The 26,821-nt window shown below is 46.5% G+C and overlaps 1 protein-coding gene across 2 annotated transcripts in view; it reads left to right on the plus strand.

Moving 5' to 3' along the window:
* PDZD4 (PDZ domain containing 4) overlaps window positions 1-26,821 on the plus strand; it is a 31,481-nt gene that overhangs the window by 556 nt on the left and 4,104 nt on the right. Inside the window, exons 2-4 of one of the 2 annotated variants that reach the window (XM_020977287.1) lie at window positions 23,388-23,602; window positions 24,893-24,983; window positions 25,529-25,627. In XM_020977287.1, the coding sequence (XP_020832946.1) occupies window positions 23,388-23,602; window positions 24,893-24,983; window positions 25,529-25,627 (405 nt within the window). The remainder of the gene's footprint in view (window positions 1-23,387; window positions 23,603-24,892; window positions 24,984-25,528; window positions 25,628-26,821) is intronic. The other variant, XM_020977288.1, reaches the window with a different exon arrangement.

Below are 26,821 nucleotides of genomic sequence, written 5' to 3' on the forward strand. Positions count from 1 at the left end.
GCGCTCTTACCTAGAGGGGAGAAAGAAGCAATGAGAATAAGTAATAAATAAAGACACGGGCTAGCCAGGGTGACAAGGACGCCCGGACTCCTCATCAGCCTTAATAGGCGGCAGGTATTTCTAAGGAAGCAGAATGCTGACCTTACACACGCCCAGGAGCACATAATGATAAGCTTCCTCGAATGCCCAGTGCAGAGTGGCAAAGTGCAAGAACACAATTTCTTGTGTTCACCACATTTCTCCTAAGATTTCAGTCCCCACATGTAGAGATTGAGAAACAGGAGCTATTAATGTACATGTTAAATATGAAGTACACTTGTGCTTATAACATTCATTGAGCGTGATTTGGTATCGGCCATAATACAGAACAGAGAAAAAGAGAAAAGCATCATCTCTGGCCAATCAGCTTGCAAGCTGAAACTAGGGAGGGAAGATACTGACAAGAATGTGTCTCTAATAGCCTGTATCTCCTGTTGGTGTGCAGAGAGGTGTGCTTATGTGTCTGTACTTGTATATGATATGTTTAGTGTGTATATGTGTATGTATCTATATATATATTATATATACATACATAATATATTAAAGCCGGGCATGTGTTTCTGTATATACACTGTATATGAATTTAGACATTTCATAATACTTAACACAGGTACCTTCTACATATACTGTACATTCATGTATATATATGCTCAATGTATTACAGTATACGTGTGTTTATATTCTTTACATATGTGCATATGTGTCCATATGGTACATGCTGTGTGGGCACATAGACATACTAATGTATGTCTGCTTTCTGTGTTGGGGTGTAATTTGTTTCTAGAAAATTAGTCACCCATGGCCAATCCAAACTCCCTAGGGCAATGTTCCCAATATTGAGAGAGGTCATAGTTGGGTAGTGGCTTAAATAGAGTCTGGGGTTAGAGCAGATTTAAAGGCAGAAGGTGAGAGAAAGATACTTTCTTGATCAGCTTAAGGATTCTTAACTACCCATGTTCGTTCTGTTAGGGTTTGGATGGAAAAGGGTGGGGAATGTGAAAGGCTAGATGTGGCCGGAGGCATGGGGAGATTTGCTATACGGAGAGAGAGGAGAGATTTCTCAGCTGAAAAGGATGGGGGAAACACCCTCATGAAGTCTGTTTTAAAAATAGAAAAGATACCAATGTGAAGGAAGTATGGTACATAGACCTGGGGGTTGGGTTCAGTGGAATTAAGCTTAATGAGTAGACCCAGAACTGAATGTTTGGAGCCGAATTCCTTTGACTTGAATGACCTGAAGAGAATAAAAAATAAACAGGTAAATGTTGCCTGCAGGAATGTGTTCATTTTCCTTTTCTTTCCCTCTTTCTTTCCCTCTTTCTTTTGTCTTTTTGTACTCTTTCTACCTGTTTCTCTTGATCTATTTCTTATTTCCCTTGTTCAATTTCTGTCTGACTGCCCCTCCCCTTTCCTACTTTCTTCCTCCTATCATGCTATCTCCCTTTCTCTTGGTCTCACCCGCTCAAAATCTTGCCTTTGTGACTGAGATTTGACACCATTGAGAGAGTGATGCAGGAAATTCACAACCTGGAAATACACAGGCTATTCTTCAGAATGAGAGTGTTGTTCTCTGGGCATTTTGGCAGGAGGTGGGGTAGTATAGTGATAGCTTGGTGGTGGTGTAATGAACACCATCCTTCCTGTTTCAATGTCTAGAATCATTCCAAATGGAAACCAGTTCCTTTTTACTGAATCTTCACTGATAGTGAAAGGAAGGACACTGGAGAAAATGATTCCTTTATAGGACAAAGACCAGAGGAATGTGTGTGTGTGTGTGTGTGTGTGTGTGTGTGTGTGTGTGTGTGTGTTGTGTTTGTGTGTGTGTGAGTGAGAGAGAGAGAGATCTTGAGGTGGGGCAAGGGACATAGCTTCCATGTTTATTATTAATTAGGACAATGAAAGGGAAAGGAGAAGGGATTCCCTTAACTAAAGATGGTTACTGTAAGTATTTTCCATGACCATTAACACCCCTCTGCTTTGAACATTCAACAAATATTTGGGTAAAAAATTCCTTGGGTTGGGAGGAAGAATCAGAATTTGAGGCTTAGAGACTTTGAACTAAACAAGGGCTAGTGGCTGAGTCACCTTGTAGAGTCCTGGCTTTGTCACTTACTAGCTTTATGACCTGGGGAAAGTCATAACCTCTCCAAGCCTTGATTTTCTCCTCTGCAAAATGGGGAAAATTATGTTTGCAGTACTTACTTCCAAGGGTTGTTGTGAAGCTCAGATGAGATAATGTGTGTGAAGTACTTGGTAAATCTTATATTAATGTAAGCTGCTGCTACTGTGGTTATTTTAAACTGAAGACAAGGGCTCTGGTGGGAAGCTTATGCTGATCTTGTTGTAGAGGAGATATGCAGTCGGGGTTTAGAGCCCCTGGCTGCCAAACATGAAGTGAATTTGCAGTCTGGAGGAAGTTTGCTTCTGTCTTCCCACTTGAGAGTTACCTGCAAAATGGAAAAGGTAGAATAAACATGATTAAGAGAGAGATAATAAGAGAGTACCTGCTGCTCTAAATGAGTGAATTCAAGAGCAGACCCAGATGAATAGCATTGCCGGGTACTGAAATGATGTACAGATATCATTTCAAAACAGATGTTGGCAATTGTGAAGGAATCATGGAGGGAGGAGCAAATTTTGTTCTGCTCTTCAAAAAGGGGATAAAGGTGGTTTTCAGAGGCTCTGGACTAGTAAGCTTAATGTTGATCCGTGGCAAAATTCTCTAGCAGATCATTAAACAGATTGTTTCAGAGCATTGAGGGCGAAAGCAGTAATCACTAGGAACCATCGTGGGTTCATAAGATCAGGAGAATGCTATGAATTTGGCATGTCTGGATTTTAGCAAGGCCTATGACAGAATCTGTCCTGACATCCTTGTGGACAAGTTGAAAAAATGGGGGTTGGATGATGGTATAGTTAAGTGGATAGGGAACTGGTTTAATGACCACACTCAGAGTGTACCTAAAAAATCAAGTCTGTTGTGCAGTGCTACAGGAACCAGTCCTCAACCTTGTTAAGTCTAGCATTTTTATCAATGATCTGGATAAATGACATGCTTATTTGATTTGTGGGTGACATGAAGCTGGGATAAATAGCGAATGCATTGGATGATGGACTCAGAATTTGATGGTTAGAACAATGTACAGGAAGCTAACGGGGCTAAATATAAAAAGTCCTATACTCAGATTTGCCCAAGTAGCAGATTGGAGAAATCTGGCTTAATGACAGTTCAGGTAGTATGGGGTTTTTTTTTCTTAGTGATTTTAGGGTAGTAGACTTCAAATTCAGTTATGGTCTACGATTTGGCAGCCCAAAAAAGCTACCGTGCTCTTGGGCTCCATCGAGAGGCATGTAGTGTTCCTGTCTTGTTCAGACTATATTTGAAATACTATGTTCAGTTCTGGGTATCACCTTTCAATAGACATTGATAAGCTAAAACCTACCCTGAGGAAGCTTACCAGACCAGTGAGAGGATTTAAAACCATAGGCTACCAAGGACTAGGGTTGAACCCAGAGAAGAGAAGCCGGGGGGAGGAAATGGAGGGAATGGTGACAGACATCTTCCAATACATTAAGAGCTGTCATCTTGAAGAGAGATTAAACTAACTCTATGTAGCACCAGAGGGCAGAGCTAAGGCCATTGGTATAAATTAAAGGGAGGCGGATTGCAGGTCAATATTAGAAAGAACTATCTAACCATTAGAGCAACCCAGCAATGGCCGGGACTGAACTGCCTGCCTATTGAGATAGTAAGCTCCTGGTTGCTAAGGGGCAGTGAAAAGGGTGCTGGCTAGGCTTGAGTCCCTACTCGACATTCACTAACTTTGGGCTTCTGGCCAAGGCATTTTATCTCTCTAAGCCTCAGTTTCCTTATTGATAGAATAAGTGAGATCTTGCCCCATTTAATTTACAGCATTGTTGTGGGAAGAGCACCATATAACAGTGTGAAGAGTCAATGTTCCAGTGGCAGCTGGGTGTCCATTTGATGGACATTGTAAAGGGGACTCGTGTTGGACTAGGTGACTTCTAAAGTCCCTGAGATTCTAGGAGTCCAGGTGTTAGAAACTGCTTATACCTTTTCCCTATAGTCCTTTGCACGTGAGGATCTTGAGTATCTTGAGTATCTATAATTTAGACCAGAAAGCTAGCAACACCACACGTCTTCTAATGTTGGCCCCATTCAATGCCCAACATTTCATCTCTACTTCTTTGGTCTGTGGCTCTCAGGAATTAATTTTACTAAGGTCCTCCTTGTCTAATGTTATTGCTTTGATTTCAGAATGAAGTCAAAGGTGGCCAGTTTTTGACAGGAGTAATTCCTACCTCTGTCTAACTGCAGCCCTGAACTCACCCAGAGTGGGATTGGTCTTAGGGAATTCTCTCTAATAATCTCTATGGTTCATGCCCTCACCTACGTTTTCACCTAGAAATATTAGAAGTTGGCTTGTTTTGCTCCTCCACTTAGAGTTTTTCTTGGTACCAGTTTTGGGCTCATGCCTGAAAGGGTTCTCAGTTCCCATGCAAGCACGTAAGCTAACAAAATTTGGAATAAAGGACAGGTTTGATTTCACCTCACAGAAAATACAAAGGACTAGTGTCAGAACTCGCCTCTGCCTTCCCCCTAAACCTGTACAGCCTTTCATACTATCAGTACTACCATGGAGGGGGGCAACTCTGCAAGGGGAAAACAGGGTTGTTAGAGAATCAAGTAACCTCCCCCCTCTTTGGTGGGCCTCTGCCTCCAGAGGACCTATACAGTCTTCCTGACTTATAGTACTATTCTGGGTGAGCCCCCCCCCAAAAGGGGAAAACACTCTGGGTTGCTAGAGAGTCAAGCAATCCCCCTTTATGGTGGGCTTCTGCCTCCCAGGTACCTGTACAGTCCTCCAGACTTATAGTACTACCCTGGGTAGGGCCCCCCAAGGGGAAAGAACTAGTGCTCACTAGAGACCTCTTTCCCCCAGACCTACATAGTCCACAGGACCAGTAAAAGAGCAAGTGTAGGTTTTCTCATTATCATTGTGACCCAATGGCTTGTTGCTTCTCAGGTTGGTGGCTCAGTCCAAGAACTCTTCCACTTGATCTAGGAATTCCTTTGCTACCCTGCCCCTTCAATTCCAGCAGCCTCATTCCAGGAGACCACCTCAGTGTCTGTGGGGATCAGAGGGGATCCAGGCTCCCCATCTCTAATCTTCTGGAGTCTGTATAGTCAGCTCCCTTTTAAAGACTGAGCCCAAAGGTGTAATCGTGTCTTAGGATAATAGATTTAGAGACCATAAGTCTAACCTCCCTCCCACCTTTTTTTTTTTTAAACAGTTAAGGAAACTGAAACATATAGTGATTATATGACTTGCTCAACGCCACACAGTTAGTTTCTGAGGCAGAATTCAAAATCAGGGCTTCCTGTCCCAAGTTCAGCTTTATCTTAGCTGCTTAGATACATAAACTGCAGTGAGCACCAGAATCAAGGCCTTTTCAGAGGGATAAGGAGGATTTTTTGCTACTTCTCAGGAAGGGAGTCTTATTCAAGGAGCTCTCAACTTGGTTTTTAAAATTTTTGATAACGTTGTTTCAATGTAATCAGTTTCCTTTATAATCATATATTTTATGCATTTAAAAACATGATTCAGGGGCATTAGGTGGCTCAGTGGATAGAATTCTGGCTTTGGAGTCAGGAGGACCTGAGTTCAAATTTGGTCTCAGACACTTGACACTAACTGTGTGACCCTGGGCAAGTCACTTACCCCCAAATTGCCTCACCAAAAAGCAAAAAAAAACAAAACAAAATATGATTCTTAGAAGAAGTCCATAGGCTTCCCTAGCCCCACTGGCAAAGGGAGCATGGAGAGTCGCTGCTCTCGGGTGCAGGAGGAAGGAGGGGAGCTTCTTCTGGAGCTAGGCTGGCCCTAAGGGCTGTATCTCTGTACAATGTCTCTGAAGCTGTACTATTGTCTCTCTTCTTTCTGTTTCCCAGTCCTATCGTCGAGGCCAGGGGTTCTTCACTTCTTTTGGGTCATAGACCCTTTTGCAGACTGGGGAACCCTTTGGGACCCTTCTCAGAATAAGGGTCAGTGCCTGTATTTATAATTGAAGGAAATGCTAAATTTCAGTTAGAGATTAGTGAAAATAAAGATGTCACTTTTTGCTATCCAAGTTTGTGGACTCCTCAGATATGCCCATAGATCCTTTGCAAATCCTAGAGAGGAGGACCATTTGAGTGAGTAAAAGCTGGGGAAAGTGGGAGCAGGGTGGGAGCTGGGCCTAGCAGGGTTAAACTGGAGAGGGGGAAATGAGAATTCTTGGGGCACCATCACTAGAACCATAGTGTCCAGCTTTCCTTTTTACCTGGAGCCTAGGTTCTGTATGCCATATTGCATCTAGAGGAAGGTGACCGGAAGGGTGAGGGGGATAGAAACCCCATACAGGTTGAAGGAATTGGGGGTGCTTAGCTGGAAAAGAGGAGACTGGGGGTTGGGCAGGAATGCTGCTGTCTTTAAGTACAGTACTTGACGGGACTGTCATTTGAAGGAGAGATTTGTCTTGTTCTGCCTGGCGTCAGAGGGCAGACTAGGTGCAGAGAAGCTAATTTGGGCTCTCAGTGAAGACCACCCTCCTACCAATAGCTGTATAAATCAGAATGGGCCACTCCAGTAGGCAGGGTTCCCTATCACTGTGGGGGGTGGTGTTCAAGTAGAGAGTTGACTTGCCTGTTCATGTATGGGTTTAGACTAGATCACCTCTGAGGACCCTCCTAACTCCCAACTCCTTGTGACCCCATTTGGGGTTTTCTTGGCAGAGATACTGGAGTGGTTTGCCATTTCTTTCTCCAGCTCATTCTAGGTGAGGAAACTGTGACAAAAAGAGTGAAGTGACTTGCCCAGGGTCACACTGCCAGGAAGTGTCTGAGGCCAGATTGGAACTCATAAACATGAATCTTCCTGATTCCAAGCTGGGTGCTCTATCCACGGAGCCAGATTGTCTACTCTCTCCTAAATGCCTATGTGTTCTTTATAACTGTTTCCTAAATGTGCTCTGGAGGGGTAAAGTTCTTATGTTGGGGAGGAGGGTCCAAATCCTAATCCCGCCCAGTCTTGTCCCCACAGCCTGGGAACCCATATAACTCTCCATTGCAAGGCCCCTGGCCTTGATCAACACTCTCTCCTCTCTCTTAAATCACAGTTCCCATTTAGCCTTTGGAAACCACTCAAGCCACCTCCCAGAGTGAGACTATCCCTGTGTTTGGATGCCTGTGGTCTTGGCAGATGGTTCTCACAGGCAAAGTGGGATATTTCCTGACTCAGTGAGAGTTTTACTTATCTCTTCACCCTTCCCTCTCTGGTACTCAAAGGCTTGGCTCATTTTTAGTCACCCAAGTAATGGAAAGCTCATACTAGTTGAGGCACCTTGTGACGAGGATTCGGACTTCTTCTCCTTTAGGCATTTAAACCTTTGTTTTGGTTTTAGATTTTTAAGAAAATGAATGTTGATACTTTTTGTTTGGAGCTGTAGTCATTTCCACATATCTACTGCCCTACTTCCCCCACTCAACTGAGTGAGCCTTCCATTTGTAACAAAGAAAGTCAGTTCAGCAAAACCAGCCAATATAAATGATGCCACTGCTGACATCGGCTGTGATGTTCTACATGCAGAGCCCCCGTCCAAAGTAAAGAGGCACATTGTCCAGGCACTGTAAGATTTTTGAAATCAATTTTTGTTTATATCTTTTTATATAGCCTACATGTATAGTATCCCTCCCTTTTTCAAAGACTCCAAACCATTCCTTATAATAAAGAATTAAAAAGAAGAAAAAAAACCTGTTCTGCAAAACTGACCACTGTATCCCCCAAAACCAATATCCTAGGCAGTGGTTTTGCCCACAGATGCTTTAAGATAAAGGAGTAGCACCCACTGGCACCTGCCATGTCATGCCTTGTGAGAAGAGAGACACCATCACTGGCCCCCCAAGTTATTTTCCTTGCAGGGGGACACTTGCTTTCTCCTGGAGTTTTAAGGACACGTTTGAACTGTTAAAATTTTTATTTTTTAGTTCTTTAGTTAAAAGCCTCCGAGTGGAAGGGCTTTTGGCAGTATTCATGAGTTAATAGCTAAAAAAAGAATTCCCACTTGTGAATATACAGAAGAATTGTTGAAGGGTTTCCTTTAGCCCTTGTTATTTGGTTTCTGAGATCTAGAAGAGAAAACTCGGGCTAATCTTCCTTAATAAACGGTACTCATATTCCTATAGCACTCTAAAGCCTTTCAAGCACTTTCCTCACAAGAGGCCTGTGGGAGAGATAGTGGATGGATTATGATTTCCATTTTACAGATAAAGAAATTGAGGCTCAGAGTTGGCCAGAGTCACAGAGATAGTAAGTGGCAGAGCTGGAATTGGAAGGCAGGTCTTGTGACCCCAAATCTAGTGTTCTTTGCACTACTATCCTGCTCCATCTACACATGGACTCTTGTGCCCTTTGCCCCAGATCCAGCCAGGGCTTTTGTTGGAGGTGTGGTGATATGTGTGTGTTTGGGTGACCTTTGTGTATTGGTGGACTTTTGTGGGTTCCTAGGTATGGAGCTGATGAGGTGACAAAATCATGTTGGCAGATTCTTTGGGGAAAGTCAGAGGAAGACAGGAGGTGCCAGTCTCTGGAATTGAGAGCAGATTCTATTCTCTGGACTCCTGTTCATTTGGACAGGAATCACTCTGATTTGCTGTGGAATCCTGGTCTGGTTTCCATTCTGGGGTAAAGGAGCATGGACTTCATTAAGAGCTCAGGCTGAAGGAAGAATTTGAGCAGGAGAGTTGCTCTTACAAAGCCTTTCAGGATTAGTAGAGTAGCAGAGGGTTCAAAATTGGGTACCACAAAACACGGAACACAGTGAATGCGTGGAGCGCTTTGCCAGATGTGAATAACTTTTATCTACATTTATTTTCACTTGATCTTCTCAAAAGCCCCACGAAAGCTATAATAAAGGGACTACTGTCCCATTAGACAGGTGAGGAAACTGAGGCCCAAAGAAGGGGTATGATTTGTCCAAGATCACATGGCTAGTAAGTAGTAGAGCTGGGCCCCAGGAACCTTTCCAGTGTGATGAAAAACAGGTCAGTTCCAACATTAGTCTCAGCTACTAATGTCTCAGGAAAGCAAAATATGAGGAAATGATTACCCTTGAGGTGCTAATACTTTCAGTATACAAGGCCAGTGAGGAAGACCCATAGTCACAGAATTAAAGGCATGTTCTTACCTGCTGTGTATTTGCTGACAAGATAGGGAGAAATCTTGAGATTAATGTGGTCTGGTGGTAAGGGCTCCAAAACCTCACAGACCTCCCTCTGGCTTTGTGGTGAAGCTGGTAATAAGCCATCTGCCCCCTCCAGCTTCTCCTAGATAATGCCTTTTAGGTGCTTGAAGATGCTACCATGGGAAGTACTGGGTAAAGAGGATCCTTATGATTGTCACTGCGGGTGGACAGTGCCATTAGCTCAGCCAGATTAGCTCTGAGGTGGGTGAAGGGAAACATAGTCAATTAGTGGTAAATGGTACCAAGAAAATTGTGGGCATTTGATTGATGACTGATGCTGGTGATATACAAAATGTATTCCTGAGATTCTCATGTCGGTGGTTTGTGGCTTGTTTTCTTCCTCTGTGTTCTACTCTTAAAGCAGTGCTCCAAAGATGCCCCAGCATCACTGCCAACCAGGCCTTTTCCTTGCTTTTCCAATTCTAGCAGAAAATGTTACAGAAAATGACTTCTAATTTGATAATAGAAGGACCTGTGGTTAGTGCAGCATTACACCACAAATGAGTCAAGCCATAAGCTGTCTCTGCCTTTGTTGTGCCTACTCCAGCCCACTGGCCCTCTGCATCCCATCCCCAACCCCCTTAAGACTTGTTATTTCAGATATGATATAATTTCACTTGGTCAACTTCTCACAACAAAGGGTGTTTGGGAGAGTGATGGAGAAGCACCAGGCTAATGATAAGGCTATCTTATTTGTATGGAGGCAGCCCCCTGAAAGGGTGGAGTTTAAATAAGGGGATTCTCCATTCTCTCACTCCTCCCTTCCTCTCTTCCCTTTGGCTTTTGGTTGGCAGAGGCAATTGGCACAGAGTCATCCTGCTAGTGTGGCTTGCCAAGGTAGACTGGGTTGGAAGCGTGACGAGGGCCTATGGGTGCTGGACCAATTAGAGGTGAAGGGGTGCTGCCAAATCCATGACACGGTGCTTAAAAATTAATTAGGAAATTATGTTGTATAATTGAATAAGTTGAGTGTATAGATCCAGCCCTTCTTAGATTGAGGCTTTCTGCCTCCTTCTGGGTCTCACCCTTCGCCTTTGATGTTCACTTAACCCAGAGGAAATGTCTCTTTCAGTAGCTTGGTTCAGGTAGGGAAGGAGCTAGAAATGCAGTGGGTCCAAGGAAGCAGTTGAATGTGAGACTGATCTCTTGGGTTGTGGCTGTGTTTGCTGTGGATCATCAATGGGCCCATTTTCCAGCAGAAACTGTAGATGTACCTGCATTAGACGTTGACTTTTAGAATATGAAATTCTGAATACCATTCTTGGCCAACTCGAGATGGCAGGGACCTCGCAGTTACCTAGTTTCGCTTCTACAGAGAAATGAGAGAATGAGCTGCTCCAGGCTACACCCTAAGTCGGTAGCAAGGGGCCTGAAGGCTTGGTCTCCTACCTCGGAGCGCCTTCTCTGAAACCAACCTCACCTTTCCAGAGGGAATTAAAGAATGTGCAAAGTGTGCTGAGATCCTTGCATTGTAAAGATCAGCATTTATTAGGAAGAATGATAGAGGTGAACTTGAAGTGGTACTGGAGGAGGATTGGAGTCCCTCACTGACCCCCCCACTCCCTTCTTTCCATTTTGTCTAGCTGGTTCAGGGTAGGCTCCCCCCTCCCCAACCCAGGCCAGCTCTTCTGGTACCCTAGCAGTTGGCTGACTAAGGTATGGAGAGCAGCATCTTCTTGGTGGGGATCTCACCCAGCCCAATTCTCCTTTGGGGGATTAAGTAGGAAAAGGCCCACAGGCCAGGCCTCAGCTCCCTGGAGTCTTTTCCGAGACTCAGAGCTGAAAATGGAGTTCTCCCATCTCCCTGAGATCGAAGCTGGGGGAAGAACTGAAATGCCTCCTCCCCAAGGCAGCATCCCCGCCCAGGCAGGCCTGCTCCCAGGCCCCAGGCCCCAAGCCCCAGGCCCCAGGCTCCCTACTCACCCAGCAGGCCTGCACAAGGGATGTGGGCATGCGCAGGCTGCAGTGGGACAGGGCTGTGCATTCTAAGCTGACTAGGCTGCATCCTTCCTGCTGCCGCTGCCTCTTTGTCTGCCTGCCTGCCCACCCTCCCACAGCCTGCCAAGCCCTTTATCAACCCTTTGCACCTGTCATACTCACTCACTCCTCTCTCCTCCCAGCCCAAGCCACCACCTGTGTGCACCCTTCCCCTGGGGCCTGCTGTGACCAGCCCAAGGGAATGGGGGTGTCCCTGGGCTGCTTTGGCTGCCAGCAGTACTGTCTTCCTGTTCCTGGACCCAGGTGTTGGCGAGGGAGCCAGGTGCTGGCCTGGGCTGGGGAGAGTGGCCAGGTTTCAGCACAGGCTTCAGGAAGGAGCTGGCCAGCGCTCAGCCTTCTGTACCTCCAGCTTCCAAATGCAAGGGGGAAATCCGGCCCAGCCTTGGGTAACTTGGCTAACACTCACTTTTGGTTAGGTCTTTTATTGATGCCTTTTGTTGTTGCAGCACATTCATTTCCAGATATCCAGTGAACCTGTCCACCCAGTGAGTCTGCTCTTGTATCAAAGGTTTAAAACAAAACCAAAAAACCTCAAACCAAACCACAGTTTACAAAACCAACTGGTACATGGACCACAGTCATTTTCTATCCATCATTCTTCGCCACACAGACCACAGTTACATGCTACATTCCATGCCCATAGTCTCCCACTTCTCCAATGGAAGGCGTTTCGTCACCTCTTCTTGGGGACCACACTTGGTCATGATAATTGCACAATTTCAATTTTGTTGCATTCTTTCCATTTAATTTATTTTCAATTGCAAACACCCACTTTCTTTTTTTTAATTCTTTTTTTTAATTAACAAAAAAATCCATTTCCTCTTCCCTTCCCCACCATTAAAAAAAAACACAAAAAACTTAAAACAAAACTCTTGTAACAAGTATGCGTAGTCAAGAAAAATGAATTCCCACGTTGGCCATATCCAAAGAAATATGTCTGATTTTGCACCCCAAGTCCATCTCTGGGCCCTCTCTGTCAGGAGGTGGGTAGCATACTTCCTCACCTGTCCTCTAGAATTGGGACTGGTCATTGGACTTATTAGAGCTCATAAGTCTTTCAGAGTTGTTCTTGTAGTGTTGATGTGATCGTACAAATTGTTTTCCTGAGGGCAGCTAGGTGGTGCAGTGGATAGAGCATCAACCCTGGAGTCAGGAGGACCTGAGTTCAAATCCAGCCTCAGATACCTAACACTAGCTGTGTGACTCTGGGCAAGTCACTTAACCCCAATTGCCTCACCCTCCGCCCCCAAAATTGTTCTCCTGGTTCTTCACACTTTGTTTTACATCATTTCATACCGGTCTTCCCAGGTTTTTCTGGAATCATTCCTTTCATCATTCCTTTTTGTTTCTTTTTTTTTCCTTTCATCATTTCTTATGGCATCACAATATTCCATCACTCCTTCATATCCCATCACTTGTTAAGTCACTGCCCAGTTGATAGGCGGCACTCCCTTCTTTTTCAGTTCTTTGCCACTGTAAGAAGAGCTGCTAGAAATAAGTTGGTACCTGTGGGTCCTTCCTTTTCTTCTTTCTTATATCTCCTGGGGGGAGGGGTCAGGGTCAACCCAATAGTTAAACACCTGCTTTCAATGTGAATTATCATTGCAATTAGGAAAGAGCTCACCACTCTAGGGGCGCTGGGGAGGAGGAGGAGGGGGCACATTCATCTTATTTTACAGTCTGGGAGACCGAGGTCATCCCACTTCTGGCAGAGTACAGAGGAGGAGGAGGAGGAGGTGGGACTGCAGGGGTTGGGGGGCAAGGGCAGGAGTGCACATGTGCCAGGGGGATCAGAGGGCAGAGAAGGATAAAGCAAACCCCTGGAACTCAAGAATACTCTGGACAATGGGAGAATTAGAAGAAGAGGAGTTTTAGCCCTTTGGAGGAAGGAGAGCTGAGGCGTTCAGCCCTATGATTTCATCACTCCAGGAAGCTCCTAGTATGGAAACCCTCTCCACAGAGGTAGACCCTAAGCTCTTTGTAGCTTAGCATCCGAGAGAATTGCCGTGGGCATTGAGATGAAATGACCTTGCCATGGTCAGAATCAGGACTTGAACCTGGATCTCCTGCCTCTGAGGCCAACAGGCTTTCTACTATATCAGGCTGACAATCAGTTTGGAGGCTTTTCTTCTTGACAACCATACACCCATGGGGGAAAAAGGAAGTAAGAGCCACATAACTTAAAAAGCAGTTAAATGTTGAGTGGCTTTAGGGTGTTGAGGCGGGGGAAGAAATGGAAAAAAAATCCATTCAGCTGATTATTAATAATAATAATGATAGCTAGCATTTATCTGGCACTTTCAGGTTTGCCTGCAAGGCAGGTGCTGTTGTTATCCTCATTTTACAGATGGATCTCAGGCTGAGAGATGAAGTGACTTTTATTAAGAATAAAAGCCATTCTCCAATTGATAAATGGTCAAAGAATATGAACAACAATTTCAGAGGAAGAAATCTAATCAATAGTCATATGATAAAGTGTTCTAAATCACTAATAATTAGAGAAATGCAAATTAAAACAACTCTGAAGTACTACCTCATATCCATCAGATTGGCTAAGATGACAGAAACGGGGTGGCTCAGTGGCTAGAGCGCCGGCCTTGGCTTCAGGAGGACCTGAGTTCAAATCCAGCCTCAGACACATAACACTTACTAGCTGTGTGACCCTGGGCAAGTCACTTAACCTCATTGCCTAGCCACAAAAAACAAAAAAGACAGAAATGGCAGAGAATTAGAAATGCCCATCAGTTGAGGAATGGCTGAACAAGTTATGGTATATGAATATGATGGAATACTAGTATGTTATAAGAAATGATGAAGGGGATGGTTTCAGAGGAACCTGGGAAGACTTAAATGAGTTGATACAAAGTGAAGTGAGCAGAACCAGGAGAACAATCTACAGAGCAACAATAATATTGTAATTATAATCAACCGTATGAATGGAGAGAAGGGGATGGGTAGGAGATATAGTGTGGAAATAGAATCACTGATTGGTAGTTGATGGATGTGAAGAGTAAGGGAGAGGGAAGAATCAAGTCTGAGGTTTCAAATCTGGGTGCCTGGAATGAATGAATGGCTAAATAAAAGAAGCATTTATCAAATGCTTACTGGGTGTGAAGCACTGTGCTTAATGCTGGAGATACAAATAGAAAAGTAAGATACATTCTAATGGGGGAGACATTGGCCATCTGACTTTCCAAGTCAGCTGGAAAGATCTCACAGTCCTTAGGGTGAAGCAGCAAAGTAGATGGTGATGGCTTTTCTTTAATGTCATTTCCAATGATAAAATCATACCCATTTCTGATGGTGAACTCTCTGACAGTGCTAACGATCCTGGGGACAAGAACTTTGTTTTCTGGGACTTTAGTTGCTGTGACTACATCTCTGGCAGGAGCAGTTACGAGGCTGCATCATCTCCTAGGGTTTCTTCCCAGGTTGATGGCTTGAGGGCACTGGGCTAAAAGCAGGATGGGTGGTCTCAGGGAGTACTGTCATTACTTGTCAGTCTGTGGCAGTTGGTTAGCAGTTGGTTTTGGGATTGGCGAGGAAAGTAGATCCCTTCTCTACAGTGATTCCTTTCCTCAGTGATGGTTGCAGGGCCATAGCTAGAAGCAGGACCAGTGGTCTGGAGTGCAGTGCTATTCTCAAGGCTCTTGGGTTCAGGGCCCTGGGCTCTCTCCATGTGGGCAATAGAGGAGATAGTAGTCAAGATGGTGGCAGTGGTTTGACTTGTCTGCTGAAAGTTGCCTCTTGTCTCTCAGGGTGCCTTGATGCTTTAATTAGGCTGGATTACCTGCCCAATAGGTGGCTGTTGGCTAGCACTTGGTGTGAATGGCTGGTCCCTTCTCCACAGGGGTTGTTTCTTTGGATGATGGCTGCAAGGCCAGTGGTCTGGCTGCTAGTCTTAGAAGCAGGACAGGTGGTCTGGGGGAAGTTTCTCAAAGGTTCTTGAGTTTAGAGTCCTGGGCTATCTCCATCAGGGTTTGAGGGGAGATGGTGGGTAAGGTGGTTGTGGCTTTACTTGCCTGGCACATGCTGCCTCCTGTCTCTGCTTCAGTTAGGCTGACCTGCCTGCAGCATAGGAAGGATGGTAGTGCCCAACAGAAATGGAGAAGTTTAGAAGAGGGAGGATTTTGGGGGGAAATATAATGAGTTTTGTTTTAGACATGATGCCTACTGGACACCCAGTTGGAGATATAAGACTAGAACTCAGGAGAGAGACTAGGGCTGAATATGTAATTCTGGGAGTTATCTGCATAAAAGTGATCATTGAACATGTGGGAGCTGATAAGGTCACTAAGAGAGTGTGTGGAAAGAGACAAGAAAGAAGTGGGCCTAGGGAAGCACCCTGGGAGATATCCATGAGTAGAGTGGGACAAGGATGATGACCCAGCAAAGGAGACAGATAGGAGAACCAGGAAGGAAGCATAGAATGAAAATCTACTGTAGAGCGAGTGTGGTCAGCAGAGAGGTCAAGAAGGGTCAGAATTTTTACAAGGCCATTAGAGCGGTCATTTAAGAAATCATCTGTACCTGTGGAGGGAGAAGTTTCAGTTGAGTGTTGTCTGAGTGTTAGAGGATGAGAAGTTAGTGCGGAGTAAGAAAGTGGAGGCTTTTTCTAGGTGTGGCTGGGAAAGGGAGGACAGATATAGCATGATAGCTTGAGGGGATGGTCAGATCAAGTGAAGGCTTTTTTTAAGGATGAAGGAGATCTGGATATGTTTGTAAGTAGGGAAGGAGTCTTATGTAGATAAGGAGAGATTGAAATTTAGGAGCAGATATGGGTCAAAGGGCGTGGGCATTTTCATCACTTCATTCGCATAATTCCAAATCACTTTCCAGAATGGTTGGATCAATTCATAGTTCCACACACAATGCAAGTATGATGGTCCCAACTATGGCAAGTACCAACCTAGAACTGGCCTTTTCCACTTTTATCTCCTCCTGTGTCTACAGGAAGCCTCAAAGTTAGAAAAGAGACTCCTGGAGTCCTCCAAGGACCCCTGGCAGCAGTTGCTGCCTTTCTGTCCCCACAGATCAATTGCCTGCCCCTCCGATTGTAGCAACACCACACATGTTTTTGCTCCTGTATCTTCATGTGATTTCTAAAATTGTGTTAGGGGAGAAGGCCATAACCAGTCCAGTGGATGGATGGAGAGAGAGAAGAGGAAATTCTTGGTAAAAAAAAAAAAAAGAACTTAACACAGTGCCTGGTGAGTAATAGGCACTGTTAAAGAAATGCGTATTCCCTTCCTCTTTTGGAAAGGATGTAAAGGGTACAGAGTTGAGGGAAAGGAATGAAGAAGAAAAAGAGAAAAGCCAAGTGGGAATAAATGGAGAGTCAGGAGACAGCCCAGCTGGGATGACCAGGCTGCCCACTTGCACTAGTACTTGTCTCAGGCATCCTTAGCTCGCTCAGCGTCAGTACAGGGCCTCTTCTGATCCTTGGTGTTCATATCTGTCACCTTAATTCCTTGCGTGGATTTTAGCCTTTGTTTCATGTTCCAGGCTTGTCTTCAAGGCTCCCACTGCCTGCTTCCCCCTCCGTGAACTTCTGCTCACCTAGGAGAGTCCTCAAAGCTTGCCCTGCGGGGTGGATCTGGATCTTAGCCATCCTCATAGTATTTCAGATTTATATGGCACTTTACAGCTTACTTTGTATACATTATCTCATCTGATCTTCACAAGAACTCTATGAGGGAGATGAGGATTAGTCCCATTTTCTAACTGAGGCCTCGAGAGGTTCAGTGACTTGCCCAAGGTCACACAGCTTGGAAGTGACAGAGCCGGTTCTTTTGGTCCCAAGTCCACTAATCTTTTTGCTCTACTATGCTACCCGCCAAACTGGGAGAAGTTGAGAAGCCCAGCTGTGCCAGGTGCACCATGGGGAGGATCGAGGAGCTGTCTGCAGCCTAGTTCTTCCTCCCCGAGCATGTGTGTGTGTGTGCACACGCATGCACTCATGCATGGATGTATGCACGTGAATGGGTGCCCAGATTTCTCACAATGTATAGTTGTATTTGTTTCATTTTGTGTTCTGTTTTTATGGACACACTCTGATTGGCTTGCTTTTGACTCTCATTCTTTGTGTTGGTATTCTCCTGTTCGCATTCATCTCTCCAAACGCCTTCCTGTGTGGCTGTAACAAATTTTTTTTAAAAAGTTTTATTAATGCCTTTTGTTCTTACACCATAGTCGCTTCCTGATAGAGCCTCCCTTGTAACAAAGAAAAACAGTCAAGCAAAACCAATGCTGTGGCCTCATGTACAGCATTCCATTCTTGTTGTCCTTAACCACTAGAGCCAAAAGGAAGGAAGTGTAGCTTGTCAGCTGTTTTTCAGGACCAAGATTGGCCACCACAAGCTTTAATATCTTTTTCATAAAATGATGGTGCTGCAGCTCTTCAGTGGCAGGTGTGGATTTACCTGTATGTGATTCCAGGTGATTCTCAATAGTGTCTTGTTAATTCCAGTTAGGCCTGTGTGTGAATGTGAGCGTATGTGGGCTAGGACGGTGGGGGGGGGGTGTGTGTCAGGGAGAGGTGGTCAGGTGTGAAGGAAAAGGCCTAGGTCTGCGTCTCAGTTTGAAGACGAATCGTTATGTAAAAAGAAGCAGATAGAGAGTCAGGGAGAGACTGGAAGAAGAGAAAATGGGAGGGGGTGGAGAGAGTGTGGGACAGGATGCCAGAGGAGAGAGACGATGAGATGGCTAGATGTGCAGAGAGAATAAGCCTAACAGAAGAAAAAGAAAAGTGCTGTCAGAGGGAATAAGGAAAGCAAAGATACATTGGCCCAAAGATTCGGCTCACTTTCTCCATGTATGTTCTGGAAAGCTCAGGGCTAAAGAAGGCAAGATTCCTAAGTGTTCTGTTAGGGAGCATCTAGAGATTGGAATCAACTGGCATCTTTTCTTGGGGGCTCCAGGAACTTGGCCCAGAGTTTCCTAAGGAGAAAATGGATTCAGAAGAGAAGGAAGAATTCCCTCACCCTTTGCAATCCCTCTTCTTCCTCTCTTCTCCACCTGTTCCCAAATAACCAGCTGTGCTGCCTTGGATTGAGGCCCAGAGTATTCTTCTGCAAGCATGGTGGCTAGAGGACATGGGGGGTAGATGGCAGGGTGCTGATGGAGACCTTTCAGGGAAGCTTGCCCACAATTGTGGCTTCTGTGATTGTGGCACTTCCTGGTTGGCCAAGGTCGGTCTCAAACCAGATTGGCCTTCACTTCAACAGAGGGATAGTTTTCTTGTACAGAGAGAGATCTGGGTGACCTGATGGCTGTGGCAGCTAATGCTTATGTCCCTCTTTGAGGGGATACTAGTGAGTCCCTCATTGTCTTTTTGAAAATGTGCTGGGTCTAGGCAAACACTTGTTCTTCCTGAGGCATATGCTGCTGCATTGACAGACCATATTCTTCTAGAAGGATCTGTGGGCATCAGCAACTCTTTCCAATTCGCTTCAGCATCAGGTTGGGTGTTCATAGATGCAGAGAAGAAGGTGAAGAATGAACAAGCCTTCATAAAGAGAGGTCCAGAAGTAAAAGGGTGTGTGTGTGTGTGTGTGTGTGTGTGTGTGTGTGTGTGTCTGTGTTGGGGAGAGCCAGTGAGGAGCCCAGGCTGGTAGAGGCTGGAAGGAAGGTGAAGAAGCTTTAGCTTAGGCAATGTTTTAAAAATGGATCTAGACATGTGCCCTTAGCTGCTGTCCAGGGTCTCTTTGCTCCTTTCCTCGGGCCTTTTAGCTGAGGCAGCTTCAGAAATTGCCTCTGCCCACCCTCCATTCAGTTATCCCCAATTCCCAAGAAGCCATGTTGCCCAAGCATTCATTCTTTTCCTCCCTGACTCTGCTCCAAGTTCCCAAAGTGTCTGTCCCTTTTTCCTTCATTTCGTTCATCCTTTTGCATAACTCTGTCTTCCTCTTCCTCCCCATGCTGTGTCTGGCTCTTTGTCTTTGTAGGAAGACTCTAAAATGGATTTTTTTGTTAAGGGGGGGAGGTAGGGCAGCACTGGAGGCAGCTTCAGAAGAGGATGGGTTGTTCTGCTTCCCATCCCCCATCCCTTCCCATCATCTTGCGTTATCGTCAATCCTCATCACTTTGGGACTCACTCCTGTACTCTCTCACTCCCCCCCCCCCACTAATGAAGAGGAGAGCTGCTGTTGTAGATGTTCAGCCGTTCAGAAAGGGTGAAAGAAATCATAGGAATCTCATGTCCATCTGTTCCCCCCTCCCCAAGCCCTATGCCAGCCCAGCGATCGGGAGGAACAGCTAGGGGGTAGGGGGACAGTACTCGATTAGTGCTAAAGGACTATGAGCTAGGAAGTGGGGTGGGCCAGCTCCTGTCACCTGGTTCAGGCACCAGCTTTGATCTCCATGTCAGGCTCTGCACCTTTGTACCCACACGCTCGCAGCCTGTACACAGCCCAGCTCTCCACCCCATCCCCCTACTCTCTGACATCCTGACATGGCGCCCCTTCAATAACCAGCCATGCTCCCTTTCCACAGCCTGGGCTCAGTTTCCATAGCAACCCAGCTGCTGTGCAGCCCTACAGAGAAAAGACAGTGGCAGAGCCTCCTGATGTCACCCAGGATCCCTGCCCACAGGTCCCGATGGTAAAAGTGTGGGAAGTGAGAGCATGCACACCTCAGGGAGAGGTGCACGTATACATACAGACACCCATGCACACACGCACACACACACGTGACTCCATGATTCCTTAGATTCATAGTCATCTCAGTGAGCGTGGACACACCCCTGTTCTTTACATCCATGTACACCACAGGTGTGAGCACATCTCACCAAACAGCAGACTCCTGTTCATGCTGTGTGTGTGCTTTATAGCCATCACATGCTGCTTTTTGTGAAAATACAACAGCCTACCCATAGACATGTGACCTCTTTTTCATCTAGCTTATTGGAAATAGTTGGAGATGCTTGTGAGACACTCCCTGAAACAGATTCTTGTCAGTTAGAGCACATGATATCTATTTTCTTGTATCTCTTTGCCTAAGAGCTGAGTTCCCAACATCCCAATAACTGAAAAAGTTTAGTGAGATGAAGGAAAATGATGAAAGATTTTGGTTGTTGTTTTATATAGATGCTACCAAATGCCCCCAAATAATGTTACTGGCAGTTGTACAGGGCAGAAGCCAGAGAAATCTAGCCAGATGAAAAGACAACATGCCTCACTATGTGTACTACAGCTGAGTAAGGAAGGGCCACATTAGACCTTCTTAGCCTGTTATGAAGACAAGCAGCCACCAGGAAAGCTGGAAGCCTTAGGGTGGTGGGCTGAGTCAGCCAATGTTTGACTCCTCTGATAGGAGGCCTTGTTTCCTGATCCACTTAAGTAACTGGTTTCCCTGACCCTATCACCCCCTTGGGTTATAGCACTCTGAAGAAGCCTTAGTGCTGTCCCACCCTGGTCCTTTGTTCCAGCTCTCCCCCTGTCTCTCCCTGACTGGGGATATAGCAGGCAGTGAGTCACAGCACAAGTGAAGGCTGGAGGCCTGGGGAAGAGTTATGTATGCCAGAGCGGGGTAAAAGACCTTCCACTTCCATATTTGCTGCCAAGAAACTGGCAACTTCTGAACAAGGAAGCATTGCCGTGACAACACAGGGAAGGACTTGGAATGAGAGGCAGAATGGCGTCTCATTTGTTCATGGTCTCCCATCTAGCCATACCAAGAACAAGGGGCTTTCATCCACCAATGAAAGGTGCTTTTGCTCTTGCCCCAGACAGAGGGCTGAGTTAGTTCTAGCTACACCTCACTCTGTTAAGAAGCCAGGAAGTGATGGGGCAACTAGGTGGCCCAGTGGATAGAGAGCACTGGCCCTGAAGTCAGGAGGACCTGAGTTCAAATCCGGCCTCAGACCACCACTTGACACTTACTAGCTGTGTGACCCTGGGCAAGTCACTTAACCCCAATTGCCTAAAAAATGAAAAAATTAAAAAAAAAAAAAGAAGCCAGGAAGTGCTGCTACTTGTACCCTTGAAGCCTGGAAATGGCCACACGGAGGGCAGGGGTAGTGCTTGTGTCGGATAATACATGGTAAGCTCTTGTCTAAAATGATGGCTAGGCTATATCAGATTGTTCGCCGTCTTGGGGAGGGTGGTGGGGAGGAAGGGGGAGAAAAATGTTGAACTCAAAAGCTATGGAAGTGAGTGTTGATAAATCAATAAATTAATTTTTAAAAAGGCACTTGCTTTTGCAAGTGTGTAATTAAAAAATGTGTGTATATATATATATATAAAATGATGGCTAAGGGATACCTAGGTGCTGGCAGTAGCCATGTAGAACTATTTAGAAACAATGTTTTGCCATATTTCTCCTTCTCTGGGTTTTCTAGGTTACTTTGTCTGCTTCTCGCCTTCGCCCCTGTCACGTTCTACCTCAGACTTATTTGTATATGCGTCATATTCCCCCAGTGGAGGCAGTGAGGCTCGGGGGAGGGAACACTGGCTTTGGAGGCAGAGGCCCTGGGTTCAAATCCTATCCCTGCTGCTTACTACCTATGTGATTGTGGGCAGATCACCTCTTCTTGAATAGGAGACCTCAGTTTCCTCTTTTTAAAATCAGGAGATTGGACTAGATGACCTCTTTGGCTCCCTCCGGCTGGAAATCAGTGATCCTGATTGTAAATTTGAATGAAAAAAATCATGAAAAATTACTATTTCCTGAGAACAATGCATTGTAGCCATGTAGTAATTGTATGAATCAGGCTGTTACCCCTCAGTGCAGCAGACCCTTGCAAAATGTGAGATTTGTTGTATCAAAGAGCAGTTGCCTTAGATTAGGCTAGAGGTGTTAGGTAGTATTCGGTTTCCCAGGATTCTTAGGGTCTCCTTCAGACACTGGGAGAGACATTCAGACAGCTAATTTAGGTTAGGAGGGGGGTGAATGGTAGAGCCAGAAGGGAGTTGGAGACAGTGAGGCTTAGAAGGGGAAAGGAACCAAGTGACTTCAGAAGGGTTTAGAAAATATGGCCAAGAAGGTACAGAGACAGAGATCTGGCTGAATATTGGCCTGAGCTCAGTTGGTCTGGAAGATAGGAGTTGTATCTGGAGACTAGAAATGGTGGATCTTTCCAATCTGGCATCTTCTCTTACTGTTCTTCTGCCTGCCCCCAACCCCTGCTCTGGCCAGGCTGATGTGCTCTTCACACCCCCACCCTCAAGCTCATTCCTGTCTCTGGGACTTTGTTTTTGTCCTAATACTTCATCCCCCAGAATGCATTCTCCCCTCTACCAGGAGGGGGAGATTGCTTCATTTCTAACTGTTCTTCAAAATCTAGCGCAAGACCTCCTCACCTCCTCTGACATTTAGTTATCATGCACTGCCTTGTGTTGTTAACTATCTTTCCACATGGATATGTTTTCTTGTCCAGCTATATCGGAAGCTTTCTGAGGGCAGGGACTAGTTAACATTTTTCTGTATTCCTTTTCCATGTTGCTATGCATAGCCTGGTGACCTAGTAGAAGCTTCATGAATGTTTGGGGCTCACATTGATCAACGCCTTGCCCTCCCCTCCCCCATCACCTTGGTATTGTACCAAACATATTTGGGGTGCTGATGATGCTGTTAGACTCTTGCCAAAGGATTCTAAAGCATTTTACAGATTCTAGATAACACTGGTCTGGTCCTTCCTAAGACACTTCCATGCTGGCTAAAAGTGAGGAGGGTCGAGGAAGCTCTGGGATCTTCTGGAGGAAGGCCTGTTGGCATGGAGAGAGGTCTCTTGTTGCAGCAGAGCGCGCTGACCCCATCCCTCAGACACCAGGCCCACGTGGGTCTCTCCTCTGGCTCCTAGACTTGGCTGAGGTGGTTTTGCATATTCTAGATGACAGTGAGGAACAGGATGGTAGAAATGGGAATGGGAATCTAAGTTACAGGATGAAGGATGGACGCCCCTTCTCTGGATCAATTTGGGGCTGCTGGCTGGTGAGCTCAGGCAATGAGTGTCATGCCTGAGTCCTGCCAGGCTGGGTCCCCCTCTCCTCCCCTTTCCGTGGGGAGATGGCCTCGGGGTGCTGATGTGGGCATGTCTCTGCCCACAGGTGAATGGAAAGGAGCAAACCCTGGAAGCACTGCGCTCCTCCAAGGAGCCCCTGGTGATCCAGGTGCTAAGACGAAGCCCCCGGCTCCGGGGGGATGGCTCCTGCAACGACCTGCAGCTGGTGGACAGTGGGACTCAGACTGACATCACCTTCGAGCATGTCATGGCGCTGGGCAAGCTGCGCCCTCCCACTCCGCCCATGGTCATCCTGGAGCCGTATGTCTTTTCTGAGCTGGGAATTGCCCCCAGTAGGGCTCCGGGCCCTACCTTCAGAGAGGGCACTGCACCTGGGGGCATCTGGGTCCATTTGCCAAAGGCCACATTCAAGCCTGACCTGGGCTTTGGAGGCAGAATATTCAAACCCCCTTTTCTGATCCTCTTGTACCCCCAGGACTGACTGCTTTCCTTCCTTGTGGAGATCTTTCCCTGGGCAGGGGCTGGGCAGGTTGCAGTCCTGGGGCTGCCTCCCAGGAGGTCTGTGTTGGATTCAAGATCAAGCCCCGGGAGCACTTGTGTCAGGCTTCCATCCAGTGATGGGATTAGGAAGCTATAACTGAGGCCTTCCTCCCTTCATCTCCTCCCGGGGCTCAAGGGAGGCAAGCCCCCCTCTGCTGGCATGGAACTGGCTGGAGATTATTCCTTGCTAATTGATGTGGTGGGGAGGGAATGAGTTGGTCTTCCATTCTTTCTCTTCTTCCCCATATTCTTCTGCTTCATGTCTTTGAATTCTCTTGCCTTCTTCCTCTCTCTTATTTCCCTCACCTCTCTGGATCTCTTCCCATCTCTTGCCTGCTTCCTTTCTTTCATTTCTCTGCTTTACTCCTTGGAAAAAAAGAGGTCTTCTTCCAGTCAGGGGTGATTGATAGTGTGTGTGATCGGGCACTGACGCCACTAATCTTCCAGCCAGATTGCAGGGGAGTTGCTTGCTACCAGGACCCCCTCTCCTCAATCTGAGGTAGGAGATAGGGAGGAAGGGCTGCTGCTGACCTTGGTGCTAATCCTTTCCTGGGGATTGGAAAGCAATGACTGAGGGCACATCATCATCATCCCAGCTCTGGTCCTGGAGAATGTGTTTGGGCCTGGTTAACTCCTGGGGGCACTGCATGGGATGATCCCATTTAAGGGGGTGGGGGTGGCGATGAGGCACTAACGATGGTACTAGTGGTGACAGCTTTGGTCAGAGTGGCCAGAGTAGTCATCTTCTGGGCTGGATCCTTGGGCTTCCCTTCTGGACCCTTAGATGATCCATAAAGCAGTTCTGGCCTCTGCATGAATGAGTTGGCTAGAAAGGAATGGAATTCAGTAGGCTCACTCTTGAGGGTACCTCAGGGTCCATTGGAGCCTAGGGCAACTGTCTAGTGCAGTCCATCTATACTCCAGATCCCTGGGTTACTTGTAGGGAGATAGATATGCCAGACCCTGGAGCTGGTGGGAGGTGGGGAGAGTAGTGGGGGGAGAAAGATGGATGGTTGGTTGTCCTGACCCCTCCCATCTTCTCCTGGGCAGCCCCCCCATCGGCCATGAGTATTATGACCCAGCGGAGTTCATGGAGGGCAGCCAGCAGGAGGCAGACCGTGTGGATGAGCTGGAGTATGAGGTGAGCTTGAGGGAGACAGGTGAGAGGCTGCTAGGTGGATAGCAGCCATTCTCAGTGGTCACTCTTGGGGTGGTACCTTTGGAATCATCCTCCATCTGGGGAGTGATGAGAGGTTTGGTCTCTTCCTGGGAGACAGAAGGTACAAAGAAGTGGATCGTGGGCATGGCCCCGGGTCAGTTTGGGGCTGTCATGAAGGAGGGTATGTGTTTGGTTCCCGTGTTTACTCTGTGTCTCTGTATGTCTGGTGTCTTGTATGTTTCCTTGTGTGTCTCCTGGGGTTTCCAAGTAGGGGGCTTTTGGTAAACAGATCACATTTTTTGGAGGGGAAGTGAGAACAGATCTCAAACCTGAGAGATAAAGAGACACTCTACCTAGCTCCAGTGTAGGTGATGTGAGAGAAGAGGTGAGGTGTTCCTCCAGTAGAGGGGATGGTTTGGATGGCCTGGCTTGGCAGTAGCACTGTCCTGCCCCCAGGGATCAGGCTGCCTTGCTCATGCATCCTCTGGGGTTTCTGTTCTCCATTTCCCACTCCCCCTGCATGGCAGGAGGTGGAGTTGTATAAAGCCAGCCACCGGGACAAGCTGGGCTTGATGGTTTGCTACCGAACAGATGACGAAGAGGATCTGGGGATCTACGTTGGAGAGGTAAGACTTGATTTGTATGTGGGCTTGGGGGGGGGGTGCTCCACTCTGGCCCATCAGGCTCACTTTCTCCCCCGACCCCTGGACACTGCCACTCTGAACAAGTCCATTCTCTCTGGGCCTCGGTTTCCTCCTTTGGAAAAAGAGGAGATTGGACAAGATGCTTTCCAAGGACTCTTCTCACTAGTCTAAAGTTTTGTGCACCTTTGAGGAAGCTGAAGAACTTCAGAGGCTGAAAGGGACCTTCAGAGTCGTCTGGTCTAACCCACCCCCTAAGAACATTCCCTTTCCTGGAGCCTTTGAGGGGAATGGACAGAAATTAACCCAGGGCTCCCACTCTCCCATTTGTTTCTCCTGGTACCACATCTCTGCTATTGCTCATACTTTTAATGCTAAAAAGGCTGATCCCTTTGCTTTGAATTATGGGATCCTTTATTAAGAGTTAGAAGGGACCTTAGATGCCACTTAGCTCAACCCCCTCACTTTTCAGAGGAGGAAACTGAGGCTCAGGGAGGGGAAGGGACTTGTAAGTGGCAGAAGCAGCATTTGAAGCCATCTCAGCATGACATGTGCCCATATAACGAAGGCTCTGCAGTTCACATCACTGTATAGGGTTCTCATTTGTCTGATCTGGGAAATAAGGACAGGGACAGGGAAAGTGACTCACATCAAGGTTTGGCCGGTTGTGAAGGAGAGAGTCAAGCTCCCCTCTTCGGCCAGCTGCCTCTGTCAGGTGCTCTGTAGGTACCAGTTGGAATGGTCATGAATGATGAGGCAGGGGCAGAGGGGGTGTCTGTATGTTTGAAAGATACCATCTTAAAAAAAAGAAAGCCCCCACCATTTTCTTACCCTGCAAATGGAAAGAACACACATCCGGGGGCAGCTAGGTGGCACAGTGGATAGAGCTCTGGCCCTGAAATCAGGAGGACCTGAGTTCAAAACCGACCTCAGACCAAACACTTGACACTTACTAGCTGTGTGACTCTGGGCAAGTCACTTAACCCCAATTGCCTAAAAAAACCCAAAACAAAACAAAAAATGCACATCCAGTCATGTCACAATCTAGGAACAATCTCTGAGAGCCACACCTTCCCCTGCTACTTGCTAATGAACAAGGCCAGGGGCTAGCCAGAAACTATCCACGAAGGGGTAGGAAGGGCCCCTAAGGGCCTTGAAGGGCTCCAAGGGCTGCTCCAT

This window comes from Phascolarctos cinereus, unplaced genomic scaffold (genome assembly GCF_003287225.1).
Source record: "Phascolarctos cinereus isolate Bilbo 61053 unplaced genomic scaffold, phaCin_HiC Scaffold_8;HRSCAF=390, whole genome shotgun sequence".
In the NCBI taxonomy this organism is placed as follows: domain Eukaryota; kingdom Metazoa; phylum Chordata; class Mammalia; order Diprotodontia; family Phascolarctidae; genus Phascolarctos; species Phascolarctos cinereus.